General features: G+C 50.7%; 1 protein-coding gene across 6 annotated transcripts in view; it reads right to left on the bottom strand.

Moving 5' to 3' along the window:
- Positions 1-1,183: 1,183 nt before the first annotated feature.
- Positions 1,184-21,567, bottom strand: part of CRTAC1 (cartilage acidic protein 1) — a 135,274-nt gene continuing 114,890 nt past the window's right edge. Inside the window, exons 8-16 of one of the 6 annotated variants that reach the window (XM_079137832.1) lie at positions 21,238-21,374; positions 17,656-17,738; positions 16,716-16,816; positions 16,128-16,296; positions 6,149-6,294; positions 5,418-5,460; positions 3,712-3,773; positions 2,931-3,074; positions 1,859-2,102 (exon numbers count right to left, since the gene is read on the bottom strand). In XM_079137832.1, coding sequence (XP_078993958.1) covers positions 2,046-2,102; positions 2,931-3,074; positions 3,712-3,773; positions 5,418-5,460; positions 6,149-6,294; positions 16,128-16,296; positions 16,716-16,816; positions 17,656-17,738; positions 21,238-21,374 — 942 coding nt within the window. In that variant the 3' untranslated portion in view covers positions 1,859-2,045. Of the gene's footprint in view, positions 2,103-2,128; positions 2,487-2,930; positions 3,075-3,711; positions 3,798-5,417; positions 5,461-6,148; positions 6,295-16,127; positions 16,297-16,715; positions 16,817-17,655; positions 17,739-21,237; positions 21,375-21,567 lie in introns of those variants that run through there. The other 5 variants (XM_079137834.1, XM_079137837.1, XM_079137835.1 and 2 more) reach the window with 5 other exon arrangements.

The raw sequence follows: 21,567 nt of genomic DNA, 5'->3' as shown, positions 1-21,567 counted from the left end.
TTTGGGGCCAAATGTTGAATTTTCTGTATTTTTTTGTCTCATATTTTTCCCACAAGCATCTTGAGGACAGGAGACTTGACCTCCTCAGTGGAGGAACTTGTCACATTCCTCCTGGAGGGACCAAGCACCTGCCATACAGGAGGTTTTCAGTAAATGCTTGCTAAGTAAATAAATGGATGGATGAATGGATGCAACCCAAGACTTCAGCTAGACTTTTCAGGAAGTTCTTTGTTATCCCCCTCTGGTCCCTGCACTCAGCAGTGTGGGGAAGAAACCATGTTACCTTTGCTCACCATTATAGACCTAGAGCCCAGTTCAGTCACTGGCACTTAGCAGGTGTCCAATCAATATATGCTGAATGAATGAATGAATGGATGAATGAAATGGACTGGAATGGAAAGCCTTTTTACCCCAGAGTGTGGTCACCACAGTTGTGCTCCTAACAGCTGGGAACCTTGAATTCCTCTGTGACTCATCTGACTCCACCCGCCAGAGTGAAATGACCCATAGAGACCCTGTCACATGAAGCTCAAAATACAAGAGTTCAAGGAATTCTCTGAAGCTGTCATCCTGAAGCTTCTGGTGTCCTTGGCAGACCATCTCACTTGTTGTCTTGTCCCTTATTTCTTGTGAGGCCAGTCAATGGACCCGGCTATCTTGTCATTTACAACTGCATTTGGAATCACTCCTCTGTGGGTTTTGGGTTTTGCTTATCTCACTATCTTAGATCCACTTGTTCAGTTCTAAAAAGGCAGATGCTTCCAGAGTGACTAGGGATAGTCTGAGCAGTGGCAGCTGCCCCTACTCCTCTGATAAGACACCATGGTGGGAGAGAGCTCCAGCCCTGGCTTGGGACCCACCGGCTCTGTGACCTTGGGCAGAGTGACCTTGATTGTTTCATCTCTCTGAGTCTCATCTCTGAGGCCTTTTCAGATCTTTAATTCTATGTCAATACACAGGAATGAGTTTTCCAGAAGTAGAGTGATTTTTAAGTTGGTATAAGCTTCTCAAGGAAATTGTAGCTGTTTTCATTTTAAAACTTTTCATTTAAGCTCCTGTTCTGAGTGTAAAAACAGCACTAGCTACAAGGAACTCATATTTTGTGATTTATTGGGGGTATTATTATGATATCAGAAAAAGGTAGTTTTTTTGTTAAATATGTTTTTAAAAGGCTTGCTGCATTCTTAAGTGTGATTTTATTATATCTTGGAGCCACTTTTTTCCCCCATGAAGAATAGATCTGTGATTTATAATGCGCCTTCACTACTCGCGGCTGGCTATGAACATATTCTGTAGCGTTACATCATCCCTAAAGGCTGCTCTGGCTATAGGAGCTTCCAGATTTCTAAGCATGTTGCAAAGACTGAATTGTGAGGTTCTTTCTAGAAATCAGGATGACCTGAGACTAGCCAGACCCATGTCCAGGCACACAAGGAGGAATCTTAAAAAGGAAGGGGCCTTTGGAGATACACCAGCCCAATTCTGTTGTCATTTAGATTAGGGAGATGGAGGCCCAGAATGGAGAAGTGACCTCCCTCAGGTAAATGTCCTAGAGTACTCCCTCACTGTCTGCCCATTGCTCATTTCTTACCCCTTGTTTGGTCCAAACCCTGGTCCCCGCAAAAGTGAACATTTTTGTACACACCTAAGCCATTGCTCATGCCTGGGGTGGTGCTTCCCCTGTATCATGACTTGTTTTCCAGGCATCATCTGCTACTACAACCAGCATCTTGCCCGGTCATATTTCCCCCGCACCAGCTAGGTGGTGATCTCTAACAGAGACTTTATTGGCATCGTTTCCCCAGAAAAGAGGCTGGAATACTTAGAAAGTTCGAACTTTAACATTTTTATCCAGAGTCCCAAAGGGTCACCCTTTTCCCTCCCCTCATTGCTACGGACCCCAATAAGGTTTTTCTGCCACAGGAAGTCAGGGTGCACAAAGCAGAAACAGCACAAGCTGAACCAGCAGGCACATGATACATTACCGAATCAACTGAGCAAGCAACCACCTGGGAGCCATCTTTGTTAAGGGCAAAATAAGAAGTTCACGAAAACACAGGAAAGACAGGACTATCTTGATTCTTCTGAAGAAGTGAGGGAGGCTGAATGGGGTACAGGGGAGACTTTCTTTTTCTGTTTTCTCAGAAAACATGCAAAGAAAGACTTCATAAACAACTAAGGTTGCAACAGTATCTCTCAAACTTCCCTTTTCAAAGATGGCCACCCCTGCTGTCCATTCAGAGGGAACACATGGCAGAATCTACTGGGCATGGAGAGAGACAGGCAGCAAGAGAGAGATTTAGTTTTCCACAAAGTTTGTTAGTTTAGTTTAGTTTTTTTTTTTTTTTTTTCCTTTATTGATGGGGTTTAAAGTGCATATAACTGAAGGCAAAGTCCAAGGCCTAGAGAAAGATATGAGGCCTGAGAGAGAGGCTCAGAGATTCTAAAGGCAGCCGAAGAATACCCACCTAAAAAGGCCACTTGAGCTGCAAAAAGTACAGGGAAGGGAAGTAGAGAATGGGGAAGAGAGAAAGGAGAGAGGGACAGGTTTGGGGTGGAGGAAGGAGTTTGGGAAGAAGAAGACAAACACCAGTTCAGAAATTCAGAAAAAGATGCCTCAGAGGAGTTAGTTTAATATCTAGCTATGAAAATATGGGCTGACCTCAAGGTAGGAACACTTGTTTTAGGAGATGTGAGAAGAATGATAGCCTAAGGCCAGGACAGCACCCCTGGGCCCCTGCAGGTGGGGGTTAGTAGTAATGGGGCCACTCCAAGTCCCTCTCATGATCTTCCCTGGAGACCCAACGTTAGGCTAAGGAGACTCTCTCTACTCGGGAGAAGGCAGGGCTGAGGATCCGGAACCCACCCGAACTCCCCAGTAAAAGGCAACTTCCATTTGCTATTAGTCTGTGGCTGGGGCCCCAACTCACCCACACAGGCTGTGCCATCCTCATTGGGCTCAAAGCCCCGACTGCATCTCTTGTTGGTTCGGCATCTGTAGCTTCCGTAGGTGTTGACACACACGGGCTTGTCTCGAGGGCACACAAATGGGAACTGGATGCATTCATTGGTATCTGAAAGATGAGGGGAGCCACTCACCAGGGAGGTGTGGGGCAGTGGGTCCTAGCTCAGGCTGTTTGCCCACCCACTCTGTGACCTTGGGCATGTCCCTTCTTGCTGGGCCTCCATTTCCTTTCTTTAGTGCCTTTGGCTGACTCCTCCTGTACTTGACCTCTCCATGGTGGGGAGGCACTCAGGCGTGGTCCTGGGTCTTCTTTTCTATCCACCACAATTTCTCTAGGTGATATCCTCACATATGGATGACTGCGAACTTTCTATCTCCAGTCATAACCTCTCCTTTGAGCTCCAGACTCATGAATCCAATCACCAATGACCTACTTGACAGTTCCACTTGGATATCTAATATACACCTCAAACTTAATGTGTCCAAAATGGAACTCTAGATTTCCCTCAGCCCTTAAACCTCTCCTTCCCCCTGTTTCCATCTTCCTTAGCTCACTCAGTGCTACCATCATCCACTCAACTGCTCCAGAAGAAATTGGAGCGGTCCCCAGATCCTCCCTTTTCTTCACCCCCATATTCATTCCCACAGCAGGTCCTGTACATTCTGCCCCCACAGTCCATCTCTTGTCTGTCCACCTTTCTCACTCCTCTGCCACCACCCTATTCCCAGCCCCCATGATCTCTTGCCTGGAGTTCTGCAGTTGGCGCCTTACTGGCCTCCTGGCTTCCACTCTTCCCTCCAATCCAATCTGCAATTCAGCAGCCAGAGTGATCTTTTAAAAATGTGAATCACATCAGGTCACTCTCCTGCTTAACTTCCAAGGACCCTAAGAACAAAATCCAGACTCCTTCCCAGAGCCTTAAGCCCCTCCTTGACCTGGTGCTGCCTCCTCCACATCATCTCAGGCGTATGGGCCTCCTGCTTGCCCCTTGGACACAGCAAGCCTCGTCCTACCTCGGGCTCTTCACCCCTGCTCTCTCCTCTGCCAGGAAAGCTTTCCCCTCAGCTCATTCTGAGGCTACATTCTTCTCATCCTTGGGGTCTCAGCATAAAAGAATCCTATTCACCATCCCTCCTTGACTACTCTGTTGCAAACAGTTTCCAGAAAGCATCTTGTTTACAGGTTCTTAAACCATCTTGCCCAGCTGTGTGGTCCCATGGGTGGGGTCAGTCTCCCTCCACCAGAAGGAACACCCCCTCAGAGCAGGCACTAGGACCACAACCTGAGGGCCCAACATGGTGCTTAATACCATGCAGGAGGCACATCAATGCTGTTAGATGGAAAAAAGGAAGAGGGGGCAGGTTTGGTGATCTGGAAGGGTCCTTCCAGCTTGCAGAGAAGATAGAGCTTTCCATACCCCTGCACTGTCTGTTTAGCATGAGGCTGGGGGGGGGCATGGGGAGTGTGGGGGAGTCATGTCCTCCTCAATCACCCTTAGCATCCTGCTCCTATGCTTCTGCATTTTGAGGTGCTTTGCCCAGACAGGGCCCTTCTCTGGAACACTGCCTCCCTTTTCTGTCATTCCAGCTTAAACCTTGCTTTCTCAAAGTTGCCTTCTAGAACCCTCTCCAGATGGTTAAGGCCCCCTCTGGTGCTCCCAAGCCCCTGCCCTATTTCAGCCCTGGTCCCATGTGTGGCCATTGCTGTTCACTTGTGGGCCTGTCCATTAGTTATGGAGAGGGTGGGGCTGTCTGTCTGGTTTACTAGTGTATCTCTGCAGCAAATGCATTAGCTTGAGGCTAATGAGTGGTTTTAGAGAGGACTTGGGTCTAAGAAAGAGGAATTCTTGGTTTGACTCCTTGTTGCTGGTCACTAGAATGGAAGTTGCTGAGTCGAAGGTCTTGCAGACACTGAGCCTCTAGGCTGCTCCCTTCCCATTCTAAGCTCTTGGAGAATTTCAGGAGGTCACTGGACTTTCACGGAGCTGCGATCTGGAAGCTACCTGCCCCCTAGTACTGCACCAGTATGTAATCTCCCATCTGCACTGTGACTTCACACTCTGCTTTGCCTGGATGCTCCCAGCAATGCCCACCCTTGCCTGCCAGACCCTACTGGCTGCTTCCCTGGCCGTGGCATGTAACTGTTCTCCCTGCACCAGGACAAAGCTTGCCCACCAGAGCCTCCTCTGTCCTCATGGTGTGTGTCTGCTCCCAGGATCCTCTATATTCATGGTGAGAGACACTGCCAATTCCTGGAACTGCAGTGAGTCAGCCTGTCGGTCACTCCCACCTTGGTGAGTCATGTGGTGGTTGTCTTAGCATCTGGAGTCCCAGGGAATGACACCTTCCTCTTCCTTCCTTTCCGCCCCCTGTCTACACCCTGGATGTTGCCACTGGTCAGGCCAACATTTCCTAGGGAGCTCCCATCCCCTGGGGCCCACAGGCAACTCACCCATGCAATGGCCATTTTCCTGCTGGGAGAATCCCTGGCCGCACTGCAAGGTGGGCAGAAGCAGAGACAACAGTGAGTTGAGACGGTCCCATCTCAGGCCTCCTCTAGTCACAGCCGCAGAGCAACTGTTACTCTGACTCCAGCATGAGGAGTGCTCTTAGCCCTGGGCCTGGGTAGAGCCCCTCCCTTCTAGGACCCTTTGCCTTGCGCTGAGAACAGGAGATGGTATATGTGTGTGTGGGGAAAGAACGAATATAACTCAAACTCCTGCTCATTTCCCTCCACATGGGTTCTGCATACCTGATCTGGACCAGAGATGGGTCCACAGGTGTTCCTCAAGAGCCCTAGAGACTCTGTACAGGGTCTCAGCTCCACCCTTAGGGTAAAAGGAGGCCTCCTAAGATACTTGGAAAGAATCAGGAGGGCAGCAGGAGACCTATGGTTCCATTTTTTAACCCTGCTCACAACTGGTTGTGGGGCCTCAGGGGGCCTTGGTTTCCCTCTCTTGACCTCAGTTTCCCTCCTCTGTAAAATGGATGCAAAACACTTGTTCTGCCAATTCTCCAGGATTTCTATGAGCAGAAGAGATGTGAGTGTGGTAGTATTGTTCAGACTGCACATGGAGGGATCACTCTGAAACCTGACATTATTCTAGAGGCCAATGCTACAGCCCATGAAATTGTAGGTGGTGTCTGCTTTTCTGTATATGAGGTCCAGATGCCTTGGCCCACCTCAAGTGGGGTTGGGTCCTGAAGTTTGTCCTCATCCCGAGGGTAAGGGATCTCCAGCACTGAGTTCATCTCCTCGCTGGCCACGCTCCGGCTCACCATCTTGCCATCTGGCCAAGTCACTTCCACACTGCTGGCTTCATCCCTCCCTGTGGGAGGAAGGAGAGCGGTCAGCAGCAGAGGGGAGAGGGGCTTCCAGCCAAAGTGCTGGCATTAATGTGTTCCTTCTTGTAAGAAAAACATTAATGGAACACTCTTCTGAGGACTGGGGAAATGAACAAGACAGATTTGAGGTGCCTCCTCTTTAGACTAACACTGTACAACAGAACTTCCTGCAGTGATGGAAACGCTGTGTTGTCCTGTCCAGCACAGTGGCTACGAGCCATCTATGGCTGTTGAGCACTCAAAGGGGGCTATTGTGACTGAGGAACTGAATTCTAAATTTTACTTAATTTTAAACAGATTTACATTTAAATAGCTACACATAGCTGATGGCTGCCATATCGGATAGCACAGCAGCATGAAGCTGACTTTGGGGAGGTGTAAGGTCTGCTGGTAAGCAAGTTGACTCTGGGGTCTGGGCTTCTGATCCTGGCTCTACCACTTACCCTTGTGTGTTGGAAAGAACACAGTTGGGGAGAAGGACTCTGGGAGACCTGGAGACAAACCCAAGCTCTGCAGCCAAGTCACTGAGGACTCCTGGGCAGGCCTCTTATATACTTATTTATGGAGCTCGGGTAGAGGTCAGGCCCTCTTTTGTCACTGAGTGTCCCTATTCTCAGGGGACTTCCACTCTTCAGGTGGGACAGAGGCCAACACATGAACAAACAATCATGCCAGATATCAACAAGTCCTGTGAAGAGAGCAAAATACAGCAACAGGGTAAAGAGAGCCTGGAGGCTGATTGGAACCCTTCGGGGACAGCCTCTTGGGGAAGGGGTATGTGAGCTGAACTCTAAATAAAGACCTGGAAAAGATGGAGTGGAGGGCACCGGAGAAAGACCATTCTGCAGAGCTGAGATGTTTACAGAGGTAGTGGTGAAGCTCAGACACTATTCACGGTGAATCCATCTGCACACATCCCTGAAGCAATGTGCTACATCATTGGCAGGAAGCAGGTGGGAAAGATTTGTCAGGTGTTTAGGCTTGTCAAAGGCTGCCCTGGCTCCCTGCATATGGAACCAGGTTGGTCCCTCTAGCAAGGTCAGGCTAATGGTGATGGATTGGGGCGGGCAGGGGGGCTGGGCCTCACCTGCAGGGAGAGGTCGAGCTCCTGGATCACCACCTGCATAGGAGCCATGCTCAGCACTCGTAGGAGAGCTGACCCCTCACCAGGACTGACCAGATGTGGGTCATGCTCTGGGGAGCACTGGGGTCCCTCAAATCTCTATACTCCCCTAAGTATCATTCCTGGGCTGAATAAATAGCACATCACCCCCAGGTATGCGCAACTATTCTTTCCTAATGCATGTAGATACTGTTGGACAACAAATGACACTTGAAAGTGCTGTTGAATTCATACTGGCTTTTGGTCCTTACCATCCACCAATGGATGTGACAATGATAGCTACTATGGGGGTGGAGCGTTGTCTGTGAGATATTTTGATGTATAAAAGAGATTCTCATATTTTAGAAAAGGGGGCTGGAAACCTCAGGCAGACTGAAATGAGCCCAGTGAAGGGTGCAGAGGTCCCCTGAGGGATGGGGGCCAAGACGGAATCACGTGGAGGGTAGCGCCCAGCTACATCTCTCTGTCCAAAGGGGGACCCTGCACCCAGCTCCCCAGTCTTCCCTGTGTGCGTCCCTCCTGCTGGGTCCCCCCAACCTCCAGACAAGCCTCACTGGCATGGTCTAGTGTTGCTGTTGCTGTGCATGGAGAGAGGCCAGGACCAGCTGCCACAACCTGGAGAGTCCCAAGTCCTGGGGGGAGGTCAGCCATGTCCCTGTGGGCATGGCAGGCAGTGTCATGGGGACAGTCCTGTACTCACAGTTATTTTTCTTGCCACAGAGCCTGGCTCCTTCCAGGCCCAACCACCCTGGTTCTAGGTTTGACTTCATCAGGCCAGAAAGACACTTGCCCACCTTTATTCCTCAGCCCCCTCCACCTACCACTTCTTTGGGGAGGGGCCAGAAAGGGGCAGAGGAGTGCCAACTACAGATTTTAATTTTTTTTGTTTTGAAGTAGAATCTTGAGGTGCAAGAGGTTTGGCATTTTTAGGATATACAGTGCCCAAATTAACTGGCACATGTAAAAACTACACGTTTTCCATCAAAAAAAGGAGACAAAGGAGAGCAAATGTTTCTCACCTAAGCCAACAGAACAGCTACCGGAATACATTTTCCAGCCTGACTGAAGCGCCACAAATAACTCAAAAGAGTCTCCGCATATTCATAGAGGATCACAAATTTACAGCCTGCGCTTGTGGTGCAGGGCGCAGAGTCCTGCTCCCTCTCTCTCCAGACCCAGAAGGGGCGGGCTGGGCTGTGGCAAGCCGGCCTGCAAGGCACAGCCAGGGCTTCCTGCTCAGCCTCCTCCTACTGTCCTGACTATCCCGCAGATTTGGGCCACCTCTCTGGGACTCAGTTTCTTTGTCTGTACAAGGTGGGTGCCGCTCCAGCACCCCAACACTCCCAGAAGCAAATGAACTCTGCCTGCTGATTGATCAGCATCCTCACCACTGAGATGGTGGTGGTGGTGGGGGGTGTGGTCAGCCTGCAGCTCCCAAAGTGCTTTCCCTTGTTGGTAATAACAGTGAAGGCCCATAATGCACCCCAACCTTACCAAGGGCTTCACGGTGTCATTGCATCAAATCCTTACAATACCTACTTGAGGAAGGTATTACTTTTTCCCCTAACTCTTTTTTTTTTGGCCCTGCTTGGGATTGAATCCAGGGCCTCGCCCATCCTAGGCAAGCGCTCTTCCACAGAGCCACATCCCCAGCCCTTTCTGCATTTTATTTTGAGACAGGGTCTCCCTAAGTTTCCCTGGCGACCTCAAACTTGCCATCCTCCTGAGCAGCTGGGATTATAGGTGTGTGCTACCATAGCTAGAAAGGTATTAGTTTTATAATTTCCATCTTAGAGACGAGAATGCTAAGTCTGGGAGAGGCAAAGAGGATTTCCCATGGTTCCTCAGCTCAGTCTGTCTGTCATATCTACTGTTCACTGCCCACCCCACACCCAGGCCCAGCAGCCACCATGTGACAAGTTTTGCACGTGGATCTGAGATTCAGTCATGAATGAGAGGGCCCCAATCTGGAGGGACTGATTCCTGCGGGAGCAAGGAACACAGGGGATTATATTATAATACACTGGGAAGGTGTAGCAGTAGCATTGGTGCCAGTCTGTGAGAGAGGTGGGATATTTTGTTTGAGTGCTGCAGGAGGAATAAGAGTCTATGAGGCTGAGACGGGAAGGAAGGAGCATTCCAGGCAGACGGGACAGTGTACAGAAGTATGGAAGGGCATGGTGCCGTTGGAGACCTTGGAGAGTGTGGGAATGTGTAGTAGGTGGGGGGGAGGGGGGCATTGTACCTGTGAGTGAAGTGACTTGCAGACGTTTGAGCTAGGGCTGGAACCCAGGCTCCTATGCTTGGTCTGCCAGATCCCTTTGCCCCAGGGTGCCTGAGGCGGAGGGGTACTGAGATATCAAGTATTCAGGAGGCCTTACGTGAGGGGGGCCCAGTTCCCTGGGCACCGCCACTCTACCAGGCCTGTATGCAGCAGAGACACAGGTCAGGAGCAGCAGAGAGTCGCCTCTGGCAGCTTTTAAAGGACAAAGGCCAAGGAGGCACAGAGAATTGCGCTTTTCACAAGAATTACAAGCAAAACAGATGGTGGGAATACAGTTGGCGGAATATTTTTACACTTTAATAAAGCAATTTTTATGTGGGCCACTGAATTTTCCTTCCCTAAATGAGCACCAGCCGGCTTGGAGGCAGCTCTGAGTCACTAGCAAACAATTAGCTTAAAAGGAGGAGGGATGGGGGCGGGGGAGGTGCTGTCAATTCCGGGGTGTGGGTGGGCTGCTGAGTGGGTGACCCCTGGTCGGGGCTGGAGGAGGCATGTAGATCATTGGCACTTGTTTTTTTTTTTTTCTGGGTTTGGTAGTGAACTGGCTCAGCCCACTGCCAGGCAGGAAGTGGGGGGCCAGGTTGTGAGATTGGCAGGGGGGCTGTGTGGGGCGGGGCTGTGTGGGGCAGGACTGGGGAGCAGTCAGGGAGCCTCTTAAGTGGAATCACTTATTTATAAAGCTGGTGGTTGGTCTGCACCCAGAAGGGGCGGGGACAGGAGGAACTGTAGAATGTGGCCAGGGGCTCTGCTGTGTGTTAGTGGGTCCACTGAGAGGAGAGGGGTCTACAAGACATCCTGAGAACACTCTGTACAATGGAGGGGGCCCTAGGGGGACCCCTGGAGGACAAAGTCACAGCAAGGTCCCTGAGTTTTCTTGTGCTGTGTCTTGCAAGCCAGGCTCTGGGGAGGGAGCTGGGGAGTGCATGTGAGGGTCTGAGATCTCTGTGGTTGCTCCTGCAGACTTAGCGAGGCCTGGTCTGGTGTGTGCCACTGAGAGCAGCCATGAGCTGGCTGAGATGGGGACAGGAGGGGCCAGGGAGGCTGTCTACTGGAGGCACCCACGTGCTCTCACCTCACGTCCATTGGCCTGCGTGGGCTCACCACACCCTCCTGCAGTCTGCAGGAGGCAGAGAGTGATTCATGGAGGGAGGACGGGGGCAGGGTGGTTCGGCAGCAGGGTGGTCTGGAATCCTGGCTTGTGGGCTGTGGGGTTTTCTGCAGCCCTCTTCCCTCCAGATCTCACCTCTCAGTCAAGCAGAACCCCAAGGCAGGCCTTTCTAGGATTTGTGTTCTGGATGGTCCCCTTCTCACCTCAAACTGCTCAGCACTGGAAACAATCTAGCTGTCCATCAACAGAGGCCTGGGTAAATAAATTATGAATGCCGCCACACAATGAAATACTCTGCAGCATTGAAAGAAAACAGAAGAGATGCGCACAGACTTGGAGGGACGGCCAGGTAGCATGGTTAAGGGAAGGAAGAAAGCAAGTTATTGAAGAAGTTTCACCATTTGTATTTTAAAAAATTCCCAGGTAGTATATCTCGATGGATGTGCTCCTGTGTGTGTTGTACGTGACAAAAACATCGGGAGCGTGGGACTGTGAAGAGGCCAACCCAGACCTCATCTTTGAAAATTGTTATTTGTCCTCCCTGCCTCCCTTCCTAACTCTTCCTCTGATGGGCATTTTCTTTTTTCATTGCACTGGACATGAGCTAATATTTTATATTTCACCTATTTATGATGTTTATTATGCATTCCATGCTTCTCCTTCCATTAGAGTACAAGAACTCTCATGGCAAGGACTGTTGTCTAGTTACTGCCTGGCACATAGTAGGTGTTCAGGAAATATGAACTGAACAGATGAATCAGACGGTGTAAGGGGAGTGGCGAAGGGAGAAGTGTTTATTTTTTACTTAATATTCCAAACACACTGGTGAGATTGTGGGTGATTTTTACTTCCTTTTGTATGATTTGTTATATTTTCTATTTTTCCTATAAATGATATGCAGCAAAGAGAACAAAAAGTTTTCTAAAAACAAGAGCAAATGCTGCTCTCGCTCCAGGGTTTTTGGTGTGGGGACATGGCCCCTGCTAGTCGCTTGTGGGTCCCTTGACAGCACTGTCCCCTCATGGCAATGATGGCTTTGGCCTTCCTGGCTCTGCAGACACCCCTCTGTCCACCCTGCCCTCTCCAACTTGGTCCAGGAGATCCCAGACAGCTTGGCTGGGCTTCCATTTCTTGAACTGAATACTCCTACCGCTGGGCCTTTGTCCAGCCAGCCTGGCCCCTAAAATGCTCTCCTCAGTCCCTGTTCGTGCCTCCTAGATTCCTGCCATTCTTCTAGACCTAATTCCATCCCACTTCCCTGAGAATGCAGTCTGGCACAGAATTAGTTTCTTCTTGTCCCTGGTTCTCTCAAGACCCCTGGACCGCTATGACTATGCATTCAAATCTGTCTTGCATGGATCCCTGAGTCCATCTGTCCCTTCCACTAGATCATGCACCTGGAAGGCAGGTAATTCTTACCTCTTTCCCCAGTCTCTGCCTCTCCTCTCTTTCCCAGGTCCCATTTCTGTCTCTATCTTTCCTCAGTACCTGGCCTTCCCCACCAGCTCTTTCTTTTCCTGCTCCATTGCTAGCTTCTCCATCAATCAGGGGAATCCATAAAGGAGACTCTCCTGGGGCTGCAGGAAGCCTTGGAGCTGCGGGGATAGAGCCTGTCTGCTGTTGTTGCACCCCAGGCTGCTGGCCCTGCCTGCCTACTGAGCTGCCTTGGGAGTCCTTGCTGATCTCCGTTGTCTACAGGGGCCTGTCTTTGAGAACAGTCTTCCTTCAAGTGCCTCTCTGGGAGGTGAACCCTACAAAAGAAGAGGACCCTTTGGAGCAGTTTGAGCCAGAGTTCAAACCAAGAACAAATCCCACGGTCTTGCAAAATAGTGAGGACTGGCCTCAGGAGGGTACAGTGTACATCACCCTGAGTACAGGAGACAGATGGCGCCTGAGTACCGCAGATCCCACCAAATGACCTGGCTGCCCAGTTGAGGAAGCAGGTTTGTTTTTCTGCGGGGGGGGGGGGGGGGAGCAGATTCTGGCTAGCAAGGGACCCAGGGAGGCCCATAATACACATCCTAAAACAGCAGAGGCAGCCCATGGGACGTGGGGATGGCAACCTGAGCTCCTGGCCTCACCATTGATTTGTTCTATGAGCCTCAATTTCCTTATCTGTCCAATGGGGGGAGTTGATATCAAGCCCAATTCCTGGATAAACATCCCACTTCTGAAACTATTGTGGTCACCTTGGTGCTTGGATGGCCCCCCCTTGGGTCACTAAGGGGATGCAGATGTACAGAAAGAAAGAAGCAGAGCAGAAAGTCCTTGGCGGCACCCAGAGCAGGGGAGGTGGGGAGTCACCATGGTCAGCAATTCAGACCAGGGTGTCTGAGGAGGTCTGGTCCAACCCTCCCTACCTTCCTGCCGTGACTGGTGCGTGTACAGTGCTGACAGGACTCTTGCACAGAGTCCTCACGGAGGGCATTGCCACAGCAGCTAAGCATCCTGTGCCCAGGCATGGGGCACGCCACAGCCATGAGGTCATCGGAGACCCCCAATCTCAGTCACTGCTCTCCCATCCTCTGTCACCGCTCTCCACACCTTCCCAGGCACAATTTGGGGAAAGTCACCGAACCTCAGCCTCAGTATCCTGTCCTGTAAAATGCAGGTTACGATGCCTAATTCATCATGTTGTGGTGAGATTTGAATGAACTGTCTATGCAAAGCACTTGGCTCAGAGCCCGGCACATACTAAATGCTCCATAAATGTTGACTAATACTATTTTGCAAGAGGACTATGAATTTAAAAGTTGCCTTGTACCTTTTAGGCCAGCAGAGCACATTGTGCCTTAGAAGTGATGGATGCCCTGACCCACTCGGGGTGCCACAGTCCAAGAACATGCTCATATAACCAGGCCCTGGGGCCCCTAAATATTTATTGCTTCTTTTTCAGACTACATAAATATTATTTGTTCTCTATAAAAACTGGAACACACATACACCAAAACACAGAAGAAAATAAAAATTGTGTCCTCAAGCAGGCCTGGGTTTGAATTCCAGCTCTGCCATGTAAGTTACATGTGACCTGGAACCTGTTTCTTAATTGTTCAGATCCTCTGCGTTTTCACTTGTAAAATGGGGACAGTCATGCCCATCTCAGGATGGTCATGAGGACTAAGCGAGGCAATGAGAACCGGGGCCCAGTCCTGCCTGAAGGGTGAGAGTTACTGCAGTAACCCAGCCTCTAGCCTGGCAGCCCTGCTCACACCTCCGATGTTTTCTTTCAGTTTTTCTATGCACAAATGACACATATAATATTAGCACTGATGTACGTTTATTAATTTGAGGCCATATTGCCTAATCTTTTTATATTAAAATCATATCACTTCATGAGGTGCTAACACATGGAAAGGTGTCTGGTTTGAACCTGGGAGTCTTTGACTCAAATGCCTTCTTAATTCCTGTGTTTTAGCAGCCGCTCCTGCCCTGCCCCCATGCTTCTCAACCTTTATTTCTATTATTACAAACCCTGCAGCCTTGAAGAATTTGTATCCTTTTATTTTTAATCCTTCTATGCATTTCTTTAAAAAGTTTAATTTGAAATAACTGGAGATGCACAGCAAGTTGCAAAAGGTAATACAGAGAGGTTCTCTGTGCTTGTCACTCAGTTGCCCAATGGTTACAGCTTCCATGACAACAGGGCCACATGGAAACCAGGGGTCTGGCACGGGTCCTTGTGTGCTTATAGTTCTATGTCATTTAACACATGCATGGACTGGCATCACCACTGGCATCACCACCATGATCAAGATAACAGAACTTGCCCGTCACTACAGAGTGGCCCCTTGGTAGTGACACTCCTCCCTTTTATCATCTCTGGCCCTGGAACACCGATCTGTTTTCCAGCTCTCTGGTTTTGTCATTTCAGGAAGGCATGCTGTCTCTGTCACTCACCATAGTGCCCTGGAGGTCTACCCAAGGTTTTGTATCAATCCTTTGTTCCTTCACTGCGGAGACCATTCCAGGATGTGGATGGACCACAGTTCGTTGAACCATTCATCTACTAAAGGACATCTACATTCTCTGGTTTTTGGATATTAAACATAAAGCTACTATGAACAGTAGCATAAAGACTCTTGTTTGGATTTAAGTTTTCATTCTACTGAGATAAATGTTGGGATACAGATGGTTCCCAACTTACAATGGTTGGACTAATGATTTTCTTACTTTATGATGGTGTGATAGGCATTTAGTAGAAACCATACTTTAAGTTTTAGATTCGTATCTCTCCGCTGGCTGGTAGTATGCAGCATGAGCCTCTCTTCTGATGCCAGGCTGCAGCAATGAGCTGGGGCTGCTGGTCAGCCACGTGATCACAAGGGAAAACACCTGGCACTCCACAGTGCCCTGTGCTGCTGAACGGGATGTTCCATAGGCTAGGTGGGCCAGGTGTGTTTGGTGCATTTTCCATTTGCAATATTTTCAGCTCATGATGTGTTGGTATGGGGGCAGAACCTCCTTGTAGTCAAGGAGCACCTGTAACAGCTGGCTCATATATAGCAGGTATATGTTTAGTTTAGTTTTTTTTTTTTTTTTTTTTAAAGAATCCACCAAACTATTCTCAGAAGTTGTACTAGTTTATATTTGTACAGCAATGTGGGACACAGCCAGTTTCTCCCACCTCTCAGAGCTACCCATATCCTCACCAGTCTTTGGTATTATTGCTATTTTGTACTTTTGCTGGTCAAATAGATGTGTAGTGTTGTCTGGTAATGCCACAGGTATACTGCATATGTTTGTGTGATTGGTACACACACACACACACACACACACACACACTCACACATCTCCTTTTATAGATATAAAAAGATCAGATTTTTTTCATCCCCCCTCCTAGTTGAGAGCCAGCTTTTACCCCATCAGGCCACCTGGATCCCATTGAGAACCCGGGGCTCCCAGGCCTCTATTGGGGGAAGACATCAGGCTTTGGTGCAGCACCTTAAAGACTGAACCAGCTCCCAAGAGGCCAAGGGAATAGCTGCTCTGGACAAATCTAATGAAGATCAACACATGAAGATCAAGGCTACGCCTCAGACAAATGGAGGATTAAGCACTCTGAGCTGATTCCAGAGGTCCTGGAGTGGGGACTCCTGAAAGCAAGGGCCATGGAATCCTAGGCAGCCTCCTCCCCCTCCTCCCTGAGTCCAGGCTCATGGCGGAGTAGGGTTTGTCTCCCGAAGCTGGAGTCCACCATGCTGTTGTAGTGAAGTGGTACCCTGAAAATGCTCCGCTGTGAGTTCCCGAATCCCGTGGCATACTGCAGGACCCGCCCACTGTACCACACTGGGCCCTGACTCACCCAGGCCGAAGTGTGCCACGGGCTCCATTTCACACAGGTAGCCGGAGCCCCCGTCGATGATCCTCAGGTGGGCGCCGCTCTTCTTGGTGTAGAGCACAACCTTGGCCCCCCTGGCGAAGGCCCCGAACTGGGTCCGCGGCACCACACGCAGCCAGTTGTTGCTGAAGCCCTGCAGGAAGGGGAAGGGCAGACCTGGCATCAGCAAGGACGAGGGAAGAGCAGGGAGGCCAGGGTTGATGGGAAGGATGAGAAGCAGAGACAGGAAGGAGAGAGGAAGAGGAGGCCGGGCGAGGAAGGAGAATAAGACAAAGACAGGCTGGAAGGAAAGAGGCCCTGCAAGAGAAGGAGGGGAAAGCAAGAGGCTCAGGAAGAACACTTTTGGGCAGAAGAGTGAGAGCAGAAGGGGAGAGGCCGAGGGCTTCTCCCAGGAGGCAACCCTTCTGCGGTTCACTGTGCAGCTGGGGGTGTATTTGCTTCCTCCAGGACCCAGGATTTCCATTTCCCTCCCAGGCATCCCTGCCCTCATCCACGCTGGATCTAGGGGAGCACATAGGGCTGGGATCTATGGGTCATGGGGTCCTTGCACACCTGATTCCCTCGGAAGACGGACAGTGGCTGAGCCATGGACTCCCCGTGGGACAAGATGAGGTCCAGCATGCCATCTCCATCAAAGTCGGTCACCACGCCCCCTGCAAGCAATGCCGATTTTACCTCTGGCCTAGGCCAGCAGACCCCCAGGGGAGAGAGGCACCCAGCCAGGTACAGCAGAGAAAGGGGGCAGCTCTGGGGCAGGAGGATAGGGCTTCAGGGTCATCCCTTCCCTGCCTAATGGCCAGCTTGGAATAGGAATCACAGTGCAGGACTTCCCTTCCCTCCCCTGGATGTGGCAAGGAGCAGGTGGGTACATGTTACTCACACACTGGTCCTTCTGTTTTGGTTTGAATAATATGCCTTTATATTTGCAAATTTGGGGGGTTAATTTATCAGTATTAACATACATGGTTGCCTTTTAGTCCTTATTACAACACAGAAAGGCAAGGGGGTGCAAATAAGATGATCCCCATTTTATAGATGTGGAAAGCAAGACTCAGAAACCAAAGCAGCTTTACCAAGACCATAGAGTGTTGGGACATCTGGTCTAGTGCTCTTTGACACTAAGTTGAGTGCCAAGAGGGGTCAGACACAGAATTCCCTGCCTCAGAGCAAAAGGGACCCATTCCTGTCCTCCCATCCTCACCCTGCAAGGCATGGCCAGAGAGCTGCTTCTCACAAACCCATAGAATCCCACCCTGCTGCCCGCGTATTGGGATTGGAAGAGGGACTGTCCCCAACTCTGCCTCCTGCCTGGCAGTCCCCCAGGGCTCCTCCCTCTCTGTTCTCGTCCCTGCCCTTGGGTTTCAGCCCTCAGAGTGGCAGGAGTGGGAGGAGCCCTGCCGTGGGATTGGTTGCCTGGTTCTACCTGCCCTCACCCCAGGGAGTGGGCAGAACCAGGATGGGGGGTACAGCCAGAGCCTTTGGATGCCCTCACCTGTGCCCCGGCCCTCAGGCTCTAGGGCATCACCAGGATTGAGCTCCTCGATGAGGGGGTCTCCATGCTCCCTGCGGATGACACTGAAGGAGAGAGACAGGTTGGTTATGGTAAGGCCCCAGAGGCCCCCTGGACCTAGAGACCCACTAGCTCCATCCTGTCCCCCTGAGCAGCCCCAGGATCCATGTGCATGGACTGCCACCTGGATGCCCACACAGCCACTCTCTGATCACAGACCCTGCTTACACCCTGGCCCTTCCCTTCTTGGGTTTTAATTTATGTTGGCAAATATTGATTTTTCCTTCTCTAATGGATGAATTATAGACAGCCTGGGGAAGGGCAGTTGATGGATGGAGAAGGGCAGGGGTACAACTACCTTCAACTGACCTTCTCACTCTTCCAAGTGGCCCTGGACTTCCTAGTTCTGGATACCAGCAGGGTCCAGGCTTCATGCAGATGCTCCCTCCTGCACGCTCTCCCCCATCCTCCTGCTGGAAACCATCTCCTCCTCTGCCTTATCGCTTTCTTGGCCTTCGGCACTTCCTGCCTGTGTTATGCTCTGTGTGAGTGCATCTTAGCTCCCTGGCTGGTCTGTGAGTGCTCTGCAGGCTGGAACCCTGCATTATTCATCTCTGCATCTCCTGCAGCATCTAACACAGTGCCTGGTTCTTAGAAAGCTCCAAGCACATGTCTGTGGGATGTGAGAGTAAATTTCAGGGGCAAACAGGAGGAAAGGGGTCCCTCTGGGTTGCAGGGGTTCTGTCTGTTTTGAACTGCAAATCTCAGTCATACATATTTACCTCTGGGAAGTCTGCTGTCAAAGTCCTTCCCTGTTGCCACATTAAGCTGACTGCTGCTGATGGCGGTGAGCCTTCCACTCTAACTTTTCTCACTCATTATATTCTCGCAGCCGTGGGTGCTCTGCCCTTGCTGTGTGGAGCAATGTGGGGACCGCAGGGGCAGGAAGAATCTGCATCCCTCTCCCTAACACGTTGTCTGCCAAAGCACAAAGAGCCAACAGAAGAAACTGACGTGGCCGGTATTTTCAGGAAGGGGTCAGGTCCCCTGCCTGAAGCCTATGGTGGCTGGATGGCAGAGAGACAGCTGGCAGAACTGTGGCTGTGCCTGTGGGGTTGTGCAGATCCCATGAGGTGTCCTCTGTCCACATGGGCATCTATGTTGAGCTCGTCCACGTGCACATTAATGTAGCTCCATAGACTTGTGTGTAAGTGTCCCTGGGTGAGTGCAACCTGCTAGAGGGTGATGCTTCAGCCTGCTGACACCCACAGTCTCTGTGACCATTTATGTCTCTGTGTCTCTGTGACCATAGCTTGACAGAGACACCTCTTGGTTCAGGTGACAGCGAAGTTAAAGATTCTTAAGGAGAAGCCCAGGCATTTATGCATTCAGTGGACAAACATTGCATCAACTTCCCTGTGCTGGGGCCTGAATTGGCTTGAGGGTACAGTATAGTGCACATCAGGGAGAATGGGGCTTGGTCTATGCCAAGTGGAGATCTGGGCCAGCTACCCCAGTCAGGGAAGGCTTCCCAGCGGAAGGGCAGCCCAGCCGAGACTAGAATGGTGGTGACTAGGTGATATGTGCCACTCAGATGAAGAAGGGAATGGGCCCTGGTGGGTGTGGGCAGCAGGAGGACGCATGCCCAGAAGAGCCCAGATTGTCTGGTGCTTAGTGTAAAGGGAGCAGTAGAGAATGGAGAGCTGGGGACCTTATCTGAAAGCAGAGAAGAGTTTGAAAGGGTAGTGGGAGAGGGATGTGCTCAGATTTGCATTTCAAGAGCTTGCTATGCTGCTGAGGCTAAGACAGGAGCGGGCTGGAGGTGGGTGCAGGGATCCCCAGTATATGGGGGGAGTCAGAACAGATCTGAGGTGAGCATAAGTGGAGGGACCCCATCTCACTCCAGGTGGCCTGAAAGAGTCCCTGTTCATGCCTATTTTCTTTATTGGCTTGGGGGTGATTATTAATAGTCCCTTTCTCTTGAGTTTGGGTCTGCTTTGGGTGACACATTGCCCTAGATATCATTAAAGGACTTGTAGACTCAAGCATACAAGGCCTTGGTTCCCCATGCTTGGTCATGCTACAGAATAGCACTGGGCTCAAGAAGCCCATGATGTTGCACTCAGTGACAGGTGAAAAGCCAGCACAGCGTGGGACAGGCAGGGTTAAACTTCCTGAGCTGCCAGCTGAGCAGCAGTCCCAGCTGTAGCCCCTGAGCTGTGTGCTCAGGACCCAGCCATCTGCCACTGGGACTTGGGGACCAGCCGTGCATCTAGGGAGGTGGCTTCTGCTGCCTCACGGAAGCAAACACACTACCCTAAAGGGTGTCCACATGGTGACTGTCCACTGACAGGCCTGGGCCAGCCTATGCTTTACCACAGGAGAGGCTGGGAGGTTTAAAGCAGGCAGGGAGGTGCCTGGGTTCTTAGGCCACAGGGACGGGAGTGCTGGCCTCCTTGGTACTTAGGGGCCCTGGCAAGTGACACTTTATTAGCCAGAGAAGGAAAGTAGTGTCTCTGTTAACAAGCAATTGATCTTCTGCAATTAATCTGGAAGTTGTGAATAAGCTTTTTGCAAGGCACCTAATTAGTAAATCTGGTGCCTTGGGGGGTGATTACATATAGTCAGGATTGATGCTTGGTTAATAATTATATTTTAAAATATGCTTAGTCACAGCTCCTGCCTTTTATTAATAGTTGGGCCCTTCTGAGAGTGGGGTAGGGACCTGGGGGGGCAAGTAGATGATCTGACCCATTTCCTGGCTCCAAGGCCTTTGGCCCACCCTCCTCTCTGGTCCTGAGCTTCATTAGCATGCTTTAGGCCTGGCACAGGAACGTCTCAGGCCACAAGTCCTGAGGGTTGTCTCCAGCAGCTTTTCCCAAACTTCAGTGTGAAAAGTCACCTGGAACCTGCTGCCCTTGTAGAAGTCCAGGTTCTGACCTGGAGATCCGGGGTGGACCCTGGGATTCTGAACCCTAAACAGGCTCCGTGGGTGATTCGGAAGCCAATGTTCTCCATATTGTCCACCCCTCCCACAGAATTGTCACCTCTGAAATTCAACCCTTTCTCCCTAGACAGGATGTTCAGGGGCTGGCTGATTCTTTCTGTTTCAGAAACGCCCTGTTCCTTCCCTATCGTTAATCATCTCCTCCAGCGTTTCCTGAAGAATGCTTCCCAGGGCACCAGTCCCAAGAGAAGTTTCTTTGAAAGATACATCCTGTGGTCAGATCTAGTTGGAACACTCCATCCATCTTTTGGAAAGCTTAAATACTCACGGTCCTGTTATGGGTTCTTGGAAGTCTGTGTTAAATAAATCTGTCTGTCTTGCTTGACCCGGGACACACTCTGATCCATGTCTCTCTACCCATTTCCTGACAACAGAGGATGACTGAGTCTTGTTCAGGGCTTTTCCTCTGTACACGAAGCGTCTTGCTCAGTCCCTGTCCTCTCATCTTTTCTATTTCTCCTTCTCCCCCTGGGCACTGACTCCCTGGCCCTGGGAGCCCTCCCCTCTGATTCCTGAACCTTCCCTCCACCCTGCAGCTCCTAGGCTGGAGTCCATACCGGAAGAGGCGGTTGGCTGAAGAGCTGCGGTAGGCGATGTTGTTGAAGAAGATCTCCAGCTCCTGGTCATTGTCGAAGTCGGCAGCAATGACAGTGCGAACAGGGGAGGGCATGGAGAACTTGGGGGAGGCGATGTCCTGGAGGAGAGAGGGCTGTGGGTCAGCGAACGGAAGAGTGGGAATGGGCAAGAGGCCTGTTCCCCTGTACTGTGTGTGCGGACCCAGAGACCAGAGTCCCAATGCCTGCTCTCTCATCTCCTGGCCGAGGGACCTGGGCCGATGGGCTTCAGGACCACATAAACCCAGGCTGCTTGTAGGGAACAAGGAGGGA

Source organism: Sciurus vulgaris (assembly GCF_902686455.1).
Source record: "Sciurus vulgaris genome assembly, chromosome: 4".
NCBI lineage: Eukaryota > Metazoa > Chordata > Mammalia > Rodentia > Sciuridae > Sciurus > Sciurus vulgaris.
Note: the sequence above shows the minus strand (reverse complement) of the source record. Positions and strands in the feature narration are given on the sequence as shown.